At 37.9% G+C, this 19,562-nt stretch overlaps 2 protein-coding genes across 3 annotated transcripts in view; both read right to left on the minus strand.

Moving 5' to 3' along the window:
* LOC104781170 (UDP-glycosyltransferase 73C7-like) overlaps positions 1-4,242 on the minus strand; it is a 7,289-nt gene extending 3,047 nt beyond the window's left edge. The window contains exons 1-2 of one of the 2 annotated variants that reach the window (XM_019244760.1): positions 3,274-4,242; positions 466-1,444 (exon numbers count right to left, since the gene is read on the minus strand). In XM_019244760.1, the coding sequence (XP_019100305.1) occupies positions 466-1,444; positions 3,274-3,677 (1,383 nt within the window). In that variant the 5' untranslated portion in view covers positions 3,678-4,242. Of the gene's footprint in view, positions 1-465; positions 2,435-2,517; positions 2,611-3,273 lie in introns of those variants that run through there. The other variant, XM_010505772.2, reaches the window with a different exon arrangement.
* On the minus strand, positions 4,484-5,104 carry LOC104784042 (pentatricopeptide repeat-containing protein At3g53170-like). The gene is made up of 2 exons (XM_010509118.2): positions 4,624-5,104; positions 4,484-4,543 (listed from the first exon to the last, which is right to left on the minus strand). The coding sequence occupies exons 1-2, from the start codon at positions 4,996-4,998 to the stop codon at positions 4,484-4,486; spliced, it is 435 nt and encodes a 144-aa protein (XP_010507420.1). The 5' UTR covers positions 4,999-5,104.

A 19,562-nucleotide genomic window follows, 5' to 3' on the forward strand; every position in this document is an offset into this window, starting at 1 on the left:
CATCCACAGTGAGTCAAAAACCCTCCGATGGATGCGTGTGAGAGGATGAAAACTTGGGGCGCCCAACCTTTGATCACAAGTCCTCTACCTTTGATCCGCTCTTCGAATCCGCTTTGCTGCATCCACTTTGCTAAATCCCCATATTTTCCCCATTCTCTTATAACCCATATGAAAGGTTTCTTAGATTCCTCAAGGCCTAGTCCTAGGTCTTTCAGTTGAGCCAAGGGAAGATTACATAGACTGCCAAGGCAAACGTAGAGCACCGAACCAGCTTCTTTAGAGTCAAGAAATTGAAGACATTGGTCTTGACCAATGGAAGCCTTGTCTCCTCTTTCAGCTTTTTCTAACCCTAACTTATTGCACAAAGAAACAGGTCCAACGCACCAAACTTTTCCAGCCCTTGCTTTTCGATATTCTCTTGCATATTCAACCTCTAACTCTTCAAAACTANCCTTCTCCCAAAGCCTTATTTGCCAAGTCACTGAGTTCTTTGACTTTTCTTCTTCTCTCTTCTGCTTCTTCACTATCACCCATTAGCTCGTCCACTGCTTTTCTCACATTTTCTCTACTCACCATCACTCCTATCTCCTCTTCTTTTCCATATTTCATCATTTTTTCTACTCCTATCTTTAACCCTGATTTTAATATCTGCACGATCAACTTCTCATTCAAGAATTGTTCAGCAGACAAAGGCCATGTCAATAATGGTACTCCTGCAGTAATTCCTTCTAGAGTCGAGTTCCATCCACAGTGAGTCAAAAACCCTCCGATGGATGCGTGTGAGAGGATGAAAACTTGGGGCGCCCAACCTTTGATCACAAGTCCTCTACCTTTGATCCGCTCTTCGAATCCGCTTTGCTGCATCCACTTTGCTAAATCCCCATATTTTCCCCATTCTCTTATAACCCATATGAAAGGTTTCTTAGATTCCTCAAGGCCTAGTCCTAGGTCTTTCAGTTGAGCCAAGGGAAGATTACATAGACTGCCAAGGCAAACGTAGAGCACCGAACCAGCTTCTTTAGAGTCAAGAAATTGAAGACATTGGTCTTGACCAATGGAAGCCTTGTCTCCTCTTTCAGCCTTTTCTGACCCTAACTTATTGCACAAAGAAACAGGTCCAACGCACCAAACTTTTCCAGCCCTTGCTTTTCGATATTCTCTTGCATATTCAACCTCTAACTCTTCAAAACTATTCACAATAACACCATAAGAGTCATTATCAGCTTCGATAATCTTGGCCGTACTCTCTTTCATATTTCCTTCAATAAGCTGTAGCACAGAGACTTGCGGTTTAGTGAACTCAACTCTATCAGGCAAGCCAGGTAAATCGAAATACTCATCGTTAGATTCTATATCTTTTAAGATCCCGCTTTCTCGAACCACTTGTATGCACATGAGGCTGAAACAAGAAAATCCATGGAAGAGAAGTTTGGGGATCTTGAATTTCTTGGCAAGTCTTGAAGTGAAAGGAAGGCTCATGTCTCCGATAATGCAGCTCGGCCGCCGCTCAACCATCTCCACCATAGCTTTCTCTACTTGCTCCTCAAGCGAGTTGGCAGCGTCAAAGAACTTCACCATATCGACCAATGAAGCCAACATATCTACACTCTCGCACCCTTCTGGCAAACCCGTTTGTTGAGACGGAAACTTAACTTCAACGATGTTGATGGTCGGAAAGGAAGAGGAGAGTGAAGTCTTGATCTTGGCTACATTTTGAGTAGTTGTGATGATAGAGACGGTCACGCCTTGACGCTGGGACAAGAGCCTAGAGATATCGACCAATGGGATCATATGACCTTGGGCCATAAAGGGTATTACGACGAAGTGAAGAGCATCATGAGAACACATTGTAGAAGATCTTAATATTAGCAAACAAATAGATCTTTCTAAAGACTTAAAAAGCAAGCCAGTCTTTACAAATGTTATATATAGCTACGATAGAGTTTAGATCATAACAAGTTTTGACCCGTCTAAAGATGCGTAAGAAAATTATATTTTACCTTACCAAGAAAACTTCAAATTGAGTTTTGATTCTAGTCGATGAAAAGAGTAGACAGACCACATATATAACAATTAGTCTGATCGTATCTGTTATAATATTCGTGTCATCATCTGTGTTGAAACCTAGGAATAAAGAATTAGAATATGGCAAGCATCATGAAATGGGTCAAAAAGATAATAATTAATTAAAAGAGTTGGCGGGTCAAATAAGGTCTGCTGAATATTTTTGAGAATTAGTACATTACAATCATCGTTAACTTTATTTTCACATCACATGAGAGTAGATGTATCTGTTGATTTCTTTGTTTTGTTCATTTTATGACACAGAGCTATAAATGATGGCTTTTAATACTTACACTGACCCGAATCATTAGTAATGACTAATAATGACCATGCGGCTCTTGGAATTTTGCTAACTAACGCCCCCAAACACCTGAACAGACGGTTCCATAACTTACTTACAGGCATGAGTCTCCAATTTATCTTAAAGTTAAGAAGAGTAAAAAGAACAGTTACCTTAAGTGATCCACTTAGTGTGAACATTTCACAACTTTCCAAAATTCTTCTGCATTAGATTGCTCAACTCACAAACCATAGCCTCACCCCATAAGCCTCTTTTTGCTTATATCTTAAACCCCAATAAAAGAAACATAGTTAAGAAACATAACACAACCACCAATTAGAGCTGCAATACTAAGCATATATCTCTTATCCCAGTTATAATTTGTCTAAGAGGATACCTGAGTTCTCACAAGTGGATATCATTTGTTTCTCGAGTTCCCGGACTGCATCGAATATCCCATGAGCAGTATAGGTTTTGATCATTGTAGCAAAAGTGACTTTATCAGGCTTACATTTTCTCTCTTCCATTTGTATGTACAATTCTTTCATCGTAGCCAAATCACCAGCCTCACCATATGCATTGATTATGCAATTGAAGAACGGAGTATCCAATATCACATCAGAATTCACAATTTGCCTCAAAATCGAATCTATCTTAAAGACAAGACCAGCTCTACTATACGCATTAACAAGCGAACAATAAGTGATTGAGTTTGGTTTCACTCCTTGATACTTCATTTTCCTGAATACATCATCCATTTTCTCAATTCTTCCAGCTTTCCCAAACATCTCAATCACTATATTATAAGTGACAGTCGTCAATGAGAAGAACCTTTTCTCCATGAAATCCATAACCAAGCACATCTTCTTATACATTCCAGCTTTTCCAAACGACAAAATCAGTATATTAAACGTAGTAACNTCTTGAATTTCTTGGCAAGTCTTGAAGTGAAAGGAAGGCTCATGTCTCCGATAATGCAGCTCGGCCGCCGCTCAACCATCTCCACCATAGCTTTCTCTACTTGCTCCTCAAGCGAGTTGGCAGCGTCAAAGAACTTCACCATATCGACCAATGAAGCCAACATATCTACACTCTCGCACCCTTCTGGCAAACCCGTTTGTTGAGACGGAAACTTAACTTCAACGATGTTGATGGTCGGAAAGGAAGAGGAGAGTGAAGTCTTGATCTTGGCTACATTTTGAGTAGTTGTGATGATAGAGACGGTCACGCCTTGACGCTGGGACAAGAGCCTAGAGATATCGACCAATGGGATCATATGACCTTGGGCCATAAAGGGTATTACGACGAAGTGAAGAGCATCATGAGAACACATTGTAGAAGATCTTAATATTAGCAAACAAATAGATCTTTCTAAAGACTTAAAAAGCAAGCCAGTCTTTACAAATGTTATATATAGCTACGATAGAGTTTAGATCATAACAAGTTTTGACCCGTCTAAAGATGCGTAAGAAAATTATATTTTACCTTACCAAGAAAACTTCAAATTGAGTTTTGATTCTAGTCGATGAAAAGAGTAGACAGACCACATATATAACAATTAGTCTGATCGTATCTGTTATAATATTCGTGTCATCATCTGTGTTGAAACCTAGGAATAAAGAATTAGAATATGGCAAGCATCATGAAATGGGTCAAAAAGATAATAATTAATTAAAAGAGTTGGCGGGTCAAATAAGGTCTGCTGAATATTTTTGAGAATTAGTACATTACAATCATCGTTAACTTTATTTTCACATCACATGAGAGTAGATGTATCTGTTGATTTCTTTGTTTTGTTCATTTTATGACACAGAGCTATAAATGATGGCTTTTAATACTTACACTGACCCGAATCATTAGTAATGACTAATAATGACCATGCGGCTCTTGGAATTTTGCTAACTNATTTCATATACTCAAGCGTGGCGAACGCCTTGTCAAGAAGCTCGCTTTTGCCATAAACAGCTATAAGAGATGTATACACATCAATGGTGGGTTTCAATCCTTCAGATAACATTACTTCGNACAGTTACCTTAAGTGATCCACTTAGTGTGAACATTTCACAACTTTCCAAAATTCTTCTGCATTAGATTGCTCAACTCACAAACCATAGCCTCACCCCATAAGCCTCTTTTTGCTTATATCTTAAACNTGCATCTTGGTTCATACCAATGCTGCTTCCTAAGAAGATTGAAAATCTAATAAAGCAGGGAAATTGGGCAAATGAGTTCCGATTAGAGTAAAGAACTTAGAAAAAAATTCAAAAGGGTGCTGTTACCTTTAACGCAGACTGCCATCGATTCTCCTTGATAGCTTCATCAAGTGCTTCAAGAACAGCTTTTGGCCATAAAGTTAAGTACTTTTCGGAATTTGCTTTTCTCTCGACGCCTTTGACGGCAGCGTCTGCTCTCAGAATCCGGGATAACTCTTTCTTGGGATCTACGCGGTGTCTTGTTGAGATCAGACCAGAGTTTAATTTCCCAATAGGTTCGTTGGGGCTTTTTGTCGAACACGTTGTGGGCGTTGTTGAAACAGAGGCTACGCGCCGAGAACAAACCGTGGAAGATATATGTTTCCGAGAAAAGCAGAGTTTTATAGTTTCAATGGCGTAAGCTGAATTAATCCCTTGAACAGGATTCTGTATCAATTCCATCGGAGAAAAAATTGCGAGAGAAGATAAGGAGAGGACGAAGAAGACACTGCAAGTTTCGGTGTAGGAGGAGGAGCTAGAAGACGACGATACAGTTGTTCGGCTTCATTTTTTCGGTTTAGTTCAATTAGATGGTTCGGTTTACATAATTAATCGGTTTGTATGATATAGCGAATGGTTTGATGTGGTTTTAGTTTCGATTTATATTCCGATTTATTTTTAATTTATATAATTTTCAATTTTTCAAATAGATTAATTCAACTAGTAGTTTATATTTTATTAGATAAGTATCCGTACAATATGCAGGGTTTAAATTTCAGTAAATAAATTTAAATTTAATAAAAATATATTAAAATTTAGATGTAAATTAATCATAATTTGTTTTTTGCTACACTGATTTATATTTATATACAAATCTTTTATGTATATTACCATTAAAAGTGTATTTTTTACATCTAGGTATATTGTATGTTACAAATGTATTATTTAGCACCACCTAGAATATGTCTATACGAACAAATTAAGCCAACTATTATATGCTTTTTACTTTCACTTTTGTATAGTTTCTTTAACGGAAATTCTCAAAAATAGCACCATAATAAGTTTTTTTCCAAATTAAGCACAACATCTCTAAAGTTCTAAAAATTAATTTTCAATATTTATTGTGTTAAATAGTGCTAGTTTTGAAATTTATGGAATATGTGCTATAATTGTCCATAAAACTTATTTTAGTGCTATTTTAGGGTATTTCTCTTTGGGAAAAATGTCATTAAAATCTTCAAGTCTATATTTTCGTTGATTTAAAGCCCGAACTCTGCTTTTGGAGGAAAAAAACACCAATTATTTGTTGACTTCCAAATAAATCGCAAACTCTCTTTGACTTAGCCTTTTGAGGTACAACGTTAAGTGGTCAAACGTAGAAATTAAAAGGGGCTAATTATCCGTTAACGGTATCCGTTAATAGCAAAATGATGCTGTTTATAACACCCTAAAACCCCCAAATTGAGAAATCGATTCTCAATTTCTTCAATTCCCAAACCCTAGTCGATCTAACCTTAATCGAACATGATATCTTCGATGACAAGAAGATTCCAGATCTCTTTTTGTTATACACCGGAAGAACGATCGACCAGGATTCTCTTCAGTTCTCGATGTAAAGATCGTTACACCGGCTCCACATTTCTCATTTCTCTTTCTTTAATTACTAAAATTGTTGGGTCAAAAAACATTTTGATTAAAAAATAAATTACATCACAATAGTGTATGACTAACCATGGAGAGAACTTTGGTTCTGCCCTCCTCCCTTATGGAGATAACCTTGCGTCCAACCTCCTCCACCATAGAGAGAACATCAGTTCTGCCTTCCTCCCTTATGGAGATAACCTTGCGTCCAACCTCCTCCACCATAGAGAGAACATCAGTTCTGCCCTCCTCCTATGTGGAGAGAACATGTTCACGTCTTTTAGCTATCTTAACGTGGCTTTTACCAGCAACCGATGAAACTAAAGACCTTTTCCAACGTCACAAAATCTTTTGATAGTAACTAATGTTAAATTTTCCAATGTATTTCATGGAAGTTTCTTTGACCATAATTTAGCCTCTGTTTCCAAGCTCCTATGGATCTATCAACAAGGATTTATGTTTTTCCAATCTATCTATGTTTGTTGTAGGCTTGTGTCTGATTAGCCTATTTTATCCAACCATTAGGTTGATAACTTTCTCCTCTTTATCTCATTTTGAGATTGAACGAATGGTAACAATTATGTTTGCACAAAAAAAAGCTCTATAGCCAACCAATCAAGGTTGAGAAATTATATAAAAAAATAATTTGACATAACTAATGAAATAATAAAAAATTATAAGCACGGTAATATATGAATCTTAAATAATTTAAAGATGAAAATATAAATTAAAATATAACAATCTAAAACTACTACAATAAATTTTAAAATACAATATTAGAAAAAGAAGATGCATATATTAATCTTTCATTTATTTTTGGGTCAACATATTAATCTTACCTATTCCAAACTGAAAAAGTAAAAAGTATGGGCATATTTTGGTATAAAAAAAAAAAGGAAAACTTGTGTTCCCATTACAAAAGTTTGACCAATAGATCAAAGTTGAAAGCAATATTTTTGAATAAATTATTTTGTTAGATGAATAATATGAGACGATCTGTGTTTATTTAGAAGTGAGTATTTACATTTTTTAGAATTAATAATTTTCTGTATATTTTCCTTAATCTCTTTTCTATTTATGAACAAAATTATTCCAATGAGCTCATTGTCTTTTTAAAAATTTCTTGTTTTCCACTTTCTTGTAAGACGTACTATCGTTCGACGATAAGAACGCTTTATGTTTAGTTGATCTATTGTTATATAATATATATTGTTATCTTGCATTTATGTATTCATTTTTTATTTATGCTACCTATCCTGCAAATTAATAGAAATAATAATAACATCATGAGAAATTTGTTAATCCTAAAAACCTTAGTTATTATTCATAAGAAACTTTGTTAACACTTCAAAGTCAAAGATTTCGTAGTACGCTTATGAAATTGAGAAACGAAACAAAATTCAAAGAAACGACGACGAAAACACGTGGTAATATCTAGGAATCTTTTTATATAGTTGTTTCGATTAGACAACAAATAAATTACCTTTGAAACTTGTTCAAGAACGATGATGTGTCAAACAAAAGGTTAATTAAAAACAAAGAACAATACTTTACCAAGAAAAACAAAGCTAGTCGTCATCTATTTGCTTATATAGAGAAGTATATTTACAATCATTTTCCTTTTAGGATTAACAATTTTTTTTAATATAATAAGATTACAATTATCTTATGCATCGTTTTCCCAAGCTTGAAAACTGTGATTTCTCGTTAAAATTGACACTTGTCATGATCTGATGAGTTACTAACTTGGATATTTAATCATTAAAACTGACACGTGTCACGATCTAGTGAGTTTTAAATTTGATCTCTGATCGTTAAAACTAACAAACTGTGATGTCTGATTGTTAAAATTGACATGTGTCACGATCTGATGAGTTACTAACTTGGATATTTAATCATTAAAACTGAGATGTGTTACGATCTGGTGAGTTTTTAACTTTGATCGTTAAAACTAACATTTGTCACGATCTGGTGAGTTACTAACTTTGAGAACCAAACTTTATATAATAAGATATCACTTTATCTAGCACATTTTCCGGTTCAAAGGTTTTAATCGAAAACTAAATTTATAATGAAAGCCATTAAATATAAAAGGTAATGAAAACCATTAAATATAATATAATTAATTATATTAAAAATATAAATCTATATAGATGTTAAATTTATTTTATTAAGCGATATAGAATTTCTCTATTTTGTAATATTTTTCACAATTACTTTTCTTTTTATTTTGTTTGTATACACTTGTCATCTCGTGCATTTATTGATTATGAAGCCATAATATAACTATTTTTCATCCTTTTCATCTTCCAATACTTTTTTTATTGGTTGAGTGATCATTACTTACTAACATAAATGTAAAATATTTAGAGAATATATCCATCCTTTGTCGTGAAATTTCTTTGACAGTGTTGTACTAAACGTAAATTTTGCTTCATAGTATTAAATCTCATAATTGGACTTGTTTATATCCATAAACATCATATTGGAACATCATATATTACATTTTATCTTAACTGTTTAACAAAAGAAAAATTATGTCCACATATATAATTTTTTCTACTTTAATATATGTATTGTCTCCTATGTTTCTATATAGTGTTTTTTATATCGATTCTCCTAAATCTACAAACTCATAACATTATTTCTATCTTTTAAATATGTGTATTTATACAAAGATTACTATAACTTTTAACGTAGACATAATTTTTTTTAAAGAATATACCCACCATTTGTCTCAAAGTTTCTTTGACATTGTTGTACTACTACACATAAATTTTGCTTCCTAGTAATGAATCTCATAATTGGACTCATTTCTATCCATAAACATCATATTGTAACATCATATAATACATTTTATCTTAACTGTTTGACAAAAGAAAAATTATGTTCACATATATAATTTTTTCTACTTTAAAATATGTATAATCTCCTATGTTTCTATATAGTGTTCTTTTATATCGATTCTCCTAAGTCTACAAACTCATAAGATTACTCTAACTTTTAAATATGTGTATTTATATAAAATAGAATTCTTTTAAAATTTAACTAAAATTCTACAATCTACCACTACTATTATTACAAATAGCTTCCTCCAATTTCTTTTTAGTATTTTTTACTTTTTTTTTTGGTTGTGTGATGTTCAAACATTTTTTCTTTAATATGTTTTATTTTAAGGAACCTTATACATTTCTATTAAATATATACATTATTTTAATTTTTGAGCATTTGATTAAGATTTTCTCCTTTTGGGGATATACGTTTGTCTAACAAATTTCACCATTTTTCAATTTTGAAAACGATAAATAACATAGATCACTCAAAATATTCTAAATATTTATGTTATTTAGAGTTCTAAATAATAGTGGGCACCAAATCCTTCTGGTTTTAATCGGTAACATGAATTTCTAATTTAACATTAACAAACATAGTCTCAAGTTTTATATGTATATATATATATATTAAATATATTATATTATAATTGAAAATATGAATTTATAATTTAACACCAAGAATTGAATAACCTCTTGATTTAAAAAATCTTTAAATTCTTGTGTTTGTTTAAAAAAAACTATTATTTTCTTTATCCTAATAATTTTATCTCCTGAAAGTAATTGTTGTTCCAGTAAATATATGATAGCTTTATTTTTCTCTTACTTCTAATCTTTTACAAATATTTACACAATTAAAATAGGTTATGATTGAAATATCTAATTTTATATTTATGTAATATCTATTCATATTTTTACTTTGATATTTTTTTTGGTTGTATTTTTTTTATTGCATCTCTGGTGAATATTTTAGTTTAAATTATTTTTTAATAATAATAAAATATTACAAAAATGTGTGAATTAATTGATGCATTAACTTTTAGATTTTATGTTCTTTTGATGATGTGAATTAATTTGTTAAAATTGAAAATAAGAAGAGATGAGGTGGAGGAAGAATGGACTAACAAAATGCTAACATGACAATAATTGAGAATCTGTTTTATTTGTTATAGAAATATATACGTTAAAAATATTTTACTTATGTTTTGTTAATATTTTGCATATGTTTTGCTATTTTTTAATTTACTTTTTTCCTATTAAAATTGGTGAAATTAGTTGAAAATATGTATATCATAATGGGTATATTTTAAAAAAATTCAGCAACATAGAATTTGTTTTCTTCATCCACTTTTTGGAAAAGATATTTCTCATAAAAAATTTCATTGTGAATAATAGCATTTGTTCGAATGGGGAAGGATCGATCAGTTGGTGATCTTTCACCATTCCCAAACCTAGCCTCTCTTATGAGCTCTTTGCTCAGGATTGTGAACGGTTTTGGAATTTCAATCCAACTGGTGTATGTGGCAATTATTTTACGTTTTTACAAAAACGGTTAATCATACCCTTCGCTGTAGTGAACTGAGTTTGTTTCTTTGGCCATCATCACGGTCTTAGTTTTGACTTTATTAGAGTCAATCATTTATTGTACGCTGATCGTTGGATGTATGTGTTTGTAACATTCGCGAACCGAAATCTCGGTTTAAGGATTGCATCGGTCGATGTAGTAGGTGTATCGGTCGATGCAAGATCGTTTTTCTGCGGTTTGACTTAAGTTAAACGCCGCATTTTGGGTTAGAAAAACCTTTAACTCGAGTTTTGTCTCATGAGTCATGTTTAGCCGCTTTTGAGACAAAAGAAAAGAGAGAAAACGTTCCTTAAGTGTTCTTGAGTGTTCTTGGTGTTTTCTAGAGATTTGGGGTTGTTCCTGTAGAGATCTGTAGCTGGGATCGTTGTAGGAGCTTCCTAGAAGTGTTTTCTTGTTGGTTTGAGGTTCAGATTCGTTTTGGCTAAGGTAAGTGCAGGACCATGGCTTATCTAAGCTAGAGATTTCTCGGGTTTGCTTGTTATGTGTTGTTAGACTTGTTAGATTGTTATTTGGGATGTTGGGAAACTTTCTTGTGGCTTGGGATCGAGTTTTGTGGTTGTAGGAACGAAGATCCGGCGAGAAGCTTTGGGGGAAAACGATGCTCGGCATTGCGTCGGTCGATGCAAATGCAAGGACGGCGCGTAAACTCTAGGGTTTTCGTGCTACGTCGAGCACGCGTCGGTCGATGCATTGGGAACCTCGGTCGATGCATGTTGGTGTCGGTCGATGCTGAGTCTTGGTTTGTTATTGTTGATTGTTGATTGTTTATTGATGGTTAGAGATGTCTCTATCTCTTGTGTGTATAGCCCAGTAGATGGGAGGATTGCCTTACTGAGTGTTTATAAAATACTCATGCATTGCAATATGTGGTTGTGGTGCAGGTAAAGGCAAAGTGTGATCGTGGAATCAAGGCAATGAAGGGGAGGATGTTTTAGGGACTCGATTGGATGTTGTCTGGCATTGCTAGGTTGATAGAGTTGGGTCATTAGAAACATTGTTAAGTTGCTGGATTCATGTTTTCTGATGATTGGTATTGGATTGTGCTATATTTGATTATTTATTATTTATTGGATATTGATGTTGGTTATTTTTCGTTGTTGATTGTGATTGTGGTTAGGTGGCTAGTGGGTATAGGACCACTAGTTGTAGTTTATTTATTATTTATTAAAAAAAACGGGTCGGATCGTTTCAGTTTGGTATCAAAGCTCTTACGGTTCTAGGTTTGGGTTCACTAGGCTTTGTGTTGTATATGTTTGGGATTGCATGTCTTGATTGATTATATGAGTTAGTAAATTGTGTGTGGCATGGAGTCCTAGAACATCCTCTTCGAGCCTACAGTGTGATTCCACGGTGAGTTTTTGTTTTTGTGTTTTTGTATTATGTTAAGATTGCTTGTTAGCCTCTGTTCTTGGAAGTGCAGTGGCTAAAGGTGTTCAAGTTTTGGGTCGTGGACGGGGACAGGGTCGTGGTCATGGTCGGACGGGTCTTGAGGCCAGCGAGTGTGTGGTCCAGAGTTCCACGAGGATGTACGTCAGAGGGTCGCAAGCGTATCAGGAGGGACCAGAGGGGGTTAGCCGGTGAGCGTGTCGGGGGTGCTGGGAAGCCAGGTGTGGGGTTGCAGCAAGTGAAGCCCAGGGTCGAGATGATCGCTTGGCGGATCTGTTGGCGTACTGTTGGAGCGGTTACCGAGAGTGGTACCAGTGAAGGCTCCAGTTGTGCCGCATGTGGCGGGGTGCAGCCGAGGGTTGCAGATGTAGGGGATTTTTTCCATCTTATGTTAGGAGGATGGAGCAGTGGTAGATGACCGGTATGAGGTTCTTCGCGGGAGGTATCGAGCCTAGAGAGGCAGATAGGTGGACATATGTAGTTGGAGCAGATATTTCTCTGTTTGGTGGGTAACCCAGTTGGATATTAGAAGTTGTGTGGGTAGGTGTAACATTGTAATGTTATACTCGTACCACGGGAAGTACCTTTGGTCGAAAGATGTTTATAGTCTTTAAGGATTGTTGCTCCTGAAGCAATGGTGGTTTTCCTAGAATACCGATAGCTCGAGGGGCTGTGGGCTCCGAGAGTGGCAGAGGGGATGATCTTGAGGATTGTGGTCCAAGAGTGAGACGGTATAACTCGAATACGGTGGTCTGAGAGTGAGATCGGTATGGCTCGAAGGTTGTGACCTAAGAGTGGGAAGTTGGGAACAAGTAATGCCTAGGACGTGAGTATAAACATAACGACTGAATGTAGACCTCGAGAGATTGACGGTTTTTTAATCTTGGGGTTTGGATGTGTGGCCAATGGGTCAGGGTTTTATGACCAGAACAGCTATGAATGTTTGGTTGTTGCGCCAGGATTGTGAGGCCGGTGGTGCTGGAATCCCGGGAAGGGGAGTTGCAGCAGGTTTGAACCGGGAAAGGCATGTTTGCAAGATACATAAGTTCACGAGAAGCCTTCATGGCAGGATAAACTAATCGTTGCGACGATACCGGATGAATTTCATTGGAGATGGACATGGTTGCTAGATTCAGGGTTTTGGTAACCTTGTTGGGGAAAATAAGTTAAGTGGGTTGAGTTGGCAGCCTGCAAAGCATTTGATACGGCGAATCGGAATGTGCGAACGTATGGTACTTGTTTGTTTTATTACGCTCGTATTGATGATTTTCTGTGGAGAATTGCTAAGCGGAGAGCTAATTTTGGATTAAGTTACCTTGTGAAAGTTTTCCCTAAGAGACAAGTAACTAGAGGTTTTTGTATGGATAAGAGATGTTGATATTCGGGTGGTGGTGAGTTGATACTTGATTATTAGTCTAGTAGAGCTGAGGAAGTAAATAGAGGATTCTTTTGTCTTATCACTTCACCGTGGGGAGCGTCGGTGTTGTCCGTTAAGTAGAAGGATGAGGTATGGGTTTATGATTTCATGGCGATGCCTTTCAGGTTGACTAACGTGCCAGCAGGGTTTATGAGATTGATGAACAACATGTTTCAGGAGTTTCTGGACGTGTCTGTCATCATTTTCATCGAAGTCATCCTGGTTTATTCGAAGAGTCACGAAGAGCATGCAGTGCATTTGAGGGCAGTTCTAGAGAAGCTATGGGAGCAGAAGTTGTTTGCTAAATTGAGCAAGTGCAGTTTTTGGCAGCGTGAGATGGGTTTTCTGGGTCATATTGTGTCTACACATGGAGCTTCTATGGATCCAAAGAAGATTCAGGCTATCAGAGATTGGCCTAAACCGCAGAATGCCACATAGATCAGGAATTTTCTAGGATTGGCAGGTTACTACAGGAGATTTGTGCAGGGATTTGCGAGAAGAGCACGTCCTATGACTAAGTTGACAGGGAAGGATGTTCCTTTTGTTGGGTAAGAGGAGTGTGAGGAAGGCTTTGCAAGCCTGAAGGAGAGGTTGACTACTGCGCCAGTGTTGGCTTTGCCTGAGCAGGGAAAACCCTATGTGGTTTATACTGATGCATCTAGAGTTGGTTTGGGATGTGTGTTAATGCAGCATGGGAAGGTGTTTGCCTACGCTTCGCGGCAGTTGCGGAAGCATGAGGACAACTATCATACTCATGACTTGGAGATGGGTGCTGTAGTTTTTGCCCTGAAGATTTGGAGATCTTATCTTTATGGTGCAAAGGTACAGGTGTTTACAGATCATAAAAGTCTGAAGTATATATTCACTCAGCCTGAGCTGAATTAGAGGTAGCAGCGATGGATGGAGCTTGTGGCAGACTATGATTTGGAGATAGCCTATCATCTTGGTAAGGCTAACTTGGTTGCAGATGCTCTGGTTGGAAGAGGGTAGATTCAGCTCAGGAGCAGGAGATGGAGTCTCTGGTAGGAGAGATCGGTGCGTTGTGTTTGTGTGCTGTGTCTAAGGAACCGTTGGGTTTGGAGGCGGTTGATAGAGCATATCTTCTGAGCAGAGTGTGGTTGGCTCAGAAGAAGGATTTGGGGCTGGTGAATGCCTCAAAGGATGTTGATTCAGAGTATCAGGTCTCAGATAATGGTACTATCTTAGTGCACGGTCGGATTTGTGTGCCCAAGGATGAGGAGTTGAGGCAGGAGATCCTGAGAGAGGCTCATGGGAGCAAGTTTTCTATTCATCCAGGAGCGACTAAGATGTACCGTGATCTCAAGAGGTACTATCATTGAGTCGGGATGAAGAAGGATGTAGCTAGTTGAGTCGCGAGGTGCAAAGTGTGCCAGCTAGTGAAGGCTGAGCATCAGATTCCAAGAGGGTTACTGAAAAGTCTTCCCATTCCGGAGTGGAAATGGGATATGATTACTATGGACTTCTTGGTAGGTTTGCCAGTGTCCAGGACGATTGATGATATTTGGGTCATTGTAGACCGGTTGACTAAGTCGGCACATTTTCTGGCCATTAAGAAGACTGATGGAGTAGCGGTCTTAGCTATGAAGTATGTAAAGGAGATAGTCAGGTTGCATGAGGTGCCAGCGAGCATTGTGTCTGATAGGGATTCTAGGTTCACTTTGGTGTTCTGGAGAGCGTTTCAGGCAGAGATGGGCACTAAGGTTATGAGTACAACTTATCATCACCAGACAGATGGACAGTCAGAGAGGACGATTCAAACGCTGGAGGATTTGCTGAGGATGTGTGTGTTGGATTAGGGAGGCCATTGGGCAAATCATTTGAGCTTGGTAGAGTTTGCTTACAACAACAGTTATCTGGCGAGTATTAAGATGGCTCCCTATGAGGCTTTGTATGGGAGGCCGTGTCATACACCGTTATGCTGGACTCAGGTGGGGGAGAGGAGCATTTACGGGGTAGATTTTGTTCAGGAGACCTCAGAGAAGATTTGGGTTCTTAAGCTGAACATGAAGGAGGCTCAGGATCGTCAGAGGAGTTATGCCGATAGGAGGAGGAGAGATCTTGAGTTTCAGGTAGGAGATAGAGTGTACCTCAAGATGGCCATGTTGCGGGGTCCGAACAGGTCATTGACTGAGACTAAGGTTAGTCCCAGGTATATGGGTCCGTTCAGAGTGATTGAGCGTGTTGGACCAGTGGCTTATAGACTGGAGTTACCTGAGGTTATGCATGCATTCCATAAGGTTTTCCATGTTTCTATGTTGAGGAAGTGTCTCCGTAAGGATGATCAGTTGTTAGCTAAGATTCCTGAAGATCTTCAGCCTAGCATGACTTTGGAGGCGAGACCAGTGAGGGTTCTCGAGAGGAGGATCAAAGAACTTCGGAAGAAGAAGATTCCTTTGGGACTGTGATGGTGTTGAGAAGCAGACTTGGGAGCCTTAAGCGAAGATGAAGGCAAGGTTTAAGAAGTGGTATGAGAAGCAAGCCGCGACTTGAGCTTGTCTAGCCTAGTCCCATCTATAATCCGTGGCTGGAGCGGGAATGGAGTATTCCAGCCCATCTCTCTTGTTTACTTGGTCGCTTGGGGTGGTTGGTTGTGCGACTAAGTAACAAGATGAGGTGGTGCTCGGGGTCAAAGTTTCCGTGAGGCGGAGTTTTTTTGGAGGAAAGTTTCCTGAATTAGAAGTTTCCAAAAGTGGAAAAAGAAGTTTCCAAAATTAAAATTTGTCCATTTAAGTGGAGAGAGCCTTGGAGGGGCTTGTGTGGCCTTAGTGGCGGTCTTTCGAGACATTGTGTGACCTTTGTTGTGGGCTCTTTAGCCAGATGTGTGGCCTTTGTGGCGGGCTGTTTATCCAGATGTGTGGCCTTTGTGGCGGGCTGTTTAGCCAGATGTGTGGCTTTTGTGGCGGGCTGTTTAGCCAGAGTGCCTGTTTAGGTGGTCCTTCGGGACATATGGTCTTTGTGACGGTCCTCTTTAGGACATTTGTGTGGTCTTTGTGACGGTCCTGTTTAGGACATTTGTTTGGCCTTGGTGGCAGTCCTGTTTAGGACATTTGTTTGGCCTTGGTGGTGGTCCTGTTTAGGACATTTGTTTGGCCTTTGTGGCGGCCCTTGTGGCAGTGAGATAATCCATGTGTGGTCATAAGGTATCCGAGTGAGGGAATATGTGGTTGGTAGGACATTGTGATGTTTTACGCGAGCCACGGAAAGGAAACCTGGATAGGGATAGGACTCAAACGTGTTCAGAATTGTTTGCTCGCGACTCTTGGAGGACTTTGGTTCTCCTAGTACGGCCATATTCTGAGACTTTGTGGCTTGGGAGTATGGTTGGTATATCGACTTCGGATGACGATCCGGGGGCGCGCTGTAGGGTGGCAACCCGAGAGACGAGTATTGGACTTCCTTATATATTATTGCATGCAGGGTTCAACCTGATGAGGAGCCAATATAAACTCAAGGTTTAGGCCTATGAGTAAAGGAAAGTCCAAAAGTCGAGAGCAAATAATGCCTGGAGCGTGAGTCTATCGCATAGAGGTGACCTTTCGTAGTTCGGTCGGAGGAGTGCGGGCCGTGGAGACGGTTGCACGGGAGTCTTTGGCTGATGGTTGTTCTAGATTCGAGGAAAAATCTAGTGTGGTGGGGGAGAATTGTAACACCCGTGAACCGAAATCTCGGTTTAGGGATTGCATCGATCGATGCAGTAGGTGCATTGGTCGATGCAAGGTCGTTTTTCTGCGATTTGACTTAAGTTAAACGCCGCGTTTTGGGTTTGGAAAACCCTTAACTCGAGTTTTGTCTCATGAGTCATGTTTAGCCGCTTTTGAGACAAAAGAAAAGAGAGAAAACATTCCTTAAGTGTTCTTGAGTGTTCTTAGTGTTTTCTGGGGATTTGAGGCTGTTCCTGTAGAGATCTGTAGCTGGGATTGTTGTAGGAGCTTCCTGGAAGTGTTTTCTTGTTGGTTTAAGGTTCAAATTCGTCTTGGCTAAGGTAGGTGCAGGACCATGGCTTATCTAAGCTAGAGATTTCTCTGATTTGCTTGTTATGTGTTGTTAGACTTGTTAGATTGTTATTTGGGACGTTGGGAAGCTTTCTTGTGGCTTGGGATCGAGTTTTGTGGTTGTAGGAACGAAGATCCGGCGAGAAGCTTTGGGAGAAAATGATGCTCGGCATTGCATCGGTCGATGCACTCTGTGCGTCGGTCGATGCAAATGCGAGGACGGCGCGTAAACTCGAGGGTTTTCGTGTTATGTCGAGCACGCGTCGGTTGATGCATTGGGAGCATCGGTCGATGCAAGTTAGCCTTGCATCGGTCGATGCAGATCCTTCGTCGGTCGACGCAACCTCCAATTGGTGTCAGTCGATGCATGTTGGTGTCGGTCGATGCTGAGTCTTGGTTTGTTATTGTTGATTGTTGATTGTTTATTGATGGTTATAGATGTCTCTATCTCTTGTGTGTATAGCCCAGTAGATGGGAGGATTGCCTTACTGAGTGTTTATATAATACTCATGCATTGCAATATGTGTTTGTGGTGCAGGTAAAGACAAAGTGTGATCGTGGAATCAAGGCAATGAAGAGAAGGATTTTCTAGGGACTCGATTGGATGTTGTCTGGCATTGCTAGGTTGCTAGAGTTGGGTCATTAGAAACATTGTTAAGTTGCTGGTTTCATGTTTTTTGATGATTGGTATTGGATTGTGCTATAATTCATTATTTATTATTTATTGGATATTGATGTTAGTGATTTTCCGCTGTTGATTGTGATTGTGGTTAGGTGGCTAGTGGGTATGGGACCACTAGTTGTAGTTTATTTATTATTATTATTATTATTACTTATTATTTATTAAAAAAAAAACGGGTCGGGTCGTTTCAGTGTTGCATCATTAACATGGTCATTTATGCCGTATGCGAGTGATCAACGTGTTGTGGTAAGCTTAGCCAACCTTTCAGTGGCAACGAGAGAAGTCCCAATGCAAAGAATAAAAAACCATATTGCCCGGTTTGGCCTCTTTACTTTTTACCAACCGTCTTGGTCGCGAGTACAACACAACATGACCTATTCCCGATCTGAAAAACCCATTCATAAAGGGCAAGAGTGCATAGATCCATATGTTTGGAGAGAAGGAGATGGAAAATGCCGTGAAAAAAGCCATTATGCAGGATAGAAAGAGCGTCTTTCTTCGACCAAGCCATGAATCCGCAACAATCCCCAAGAGACCTGACCCTGTGCGACAATAGACGAGATGAAAATTTAGTATATAATCAAATCATCAATCAATACGATAAAAGAAGTATGTTTTGCATTTTTGGTGTGATACATCAGCCTCAACATTGAAGCTGGTGTTGACACATCAGTTAAAAAGAGTAACCAATAAAATTAAAACATTAATATAAATCAGTTCTAATTTTGCTTGTTTGTCACCGTTCCAATCATTTTAAAAATCTAGAGAATAAAAAAAGAATTGGAATCAAATCTCTCGATTCTCACTCCCAAATCTGGCACCACGGAGTCCCGCTTGACGCTCTCGCCAGATTGTGAGGTTTGTTGGATTGTTGGTTTGTTGTTCACAAAGTTCTGATTTCTCTCTCTATTCTAATTCGGCTAATGAAACAAGAGATCTTCGCCTCTCTCTCTCCGAAATCCAAATCGCTAAACATGTAGACAATTTTTGAAAGCCTGTTTGCTTTTTTGAAAGTTCAATGACGGCTGAGAAGGAGATCATTAATGACTATAGCTCAGATGAAGAAGACGAAGAAGATGATGATGATGATGATATCGATGGCAAGAGTAGCAGCGAAGAAGATGATGATGAAGAAGAAGATGATCCCAGTATGAAGTATTTGCTTATTTTGGTGGTGATCTAATTTCTCAGATTTGATTTGTCCTACAATAAAGATCTTAAATTAGAGTATCTTTTGCAATTTACTCCTACAAAATTGGGTAAAAACATATTATTTGTAGGAGTAAATTGCAAAAGATATTGTTTTGCAAATAATCGCTTATAATCTGAGATATGTTTTGCAAATAATTTGCAAAGATACAAAATTGGGTAAAAACATATTATTCTTCCTACAATAAAGATTTTAAAACCAAAAAGTTATTGTCTCAAGCAAATCAGTATATTATTTGTTTTGTTTGCCAATGTTATGTAA

The sequence above is a fragment of the Camelina sativa genome, chromosome 4 (assembly GCF_000633955.1).
Source record: "Camelina sativa cultivar DH55 chromosome 4, Cs, whole genome shotgun sequence".
NCBI classification, from domain to species: domain Eukaryota; kingdom Viridiplantae; phylum Streptophyta; class Magnoliopsida; order Brassicales; family Brassicaceae; genus Camelina; species Camelina sativa.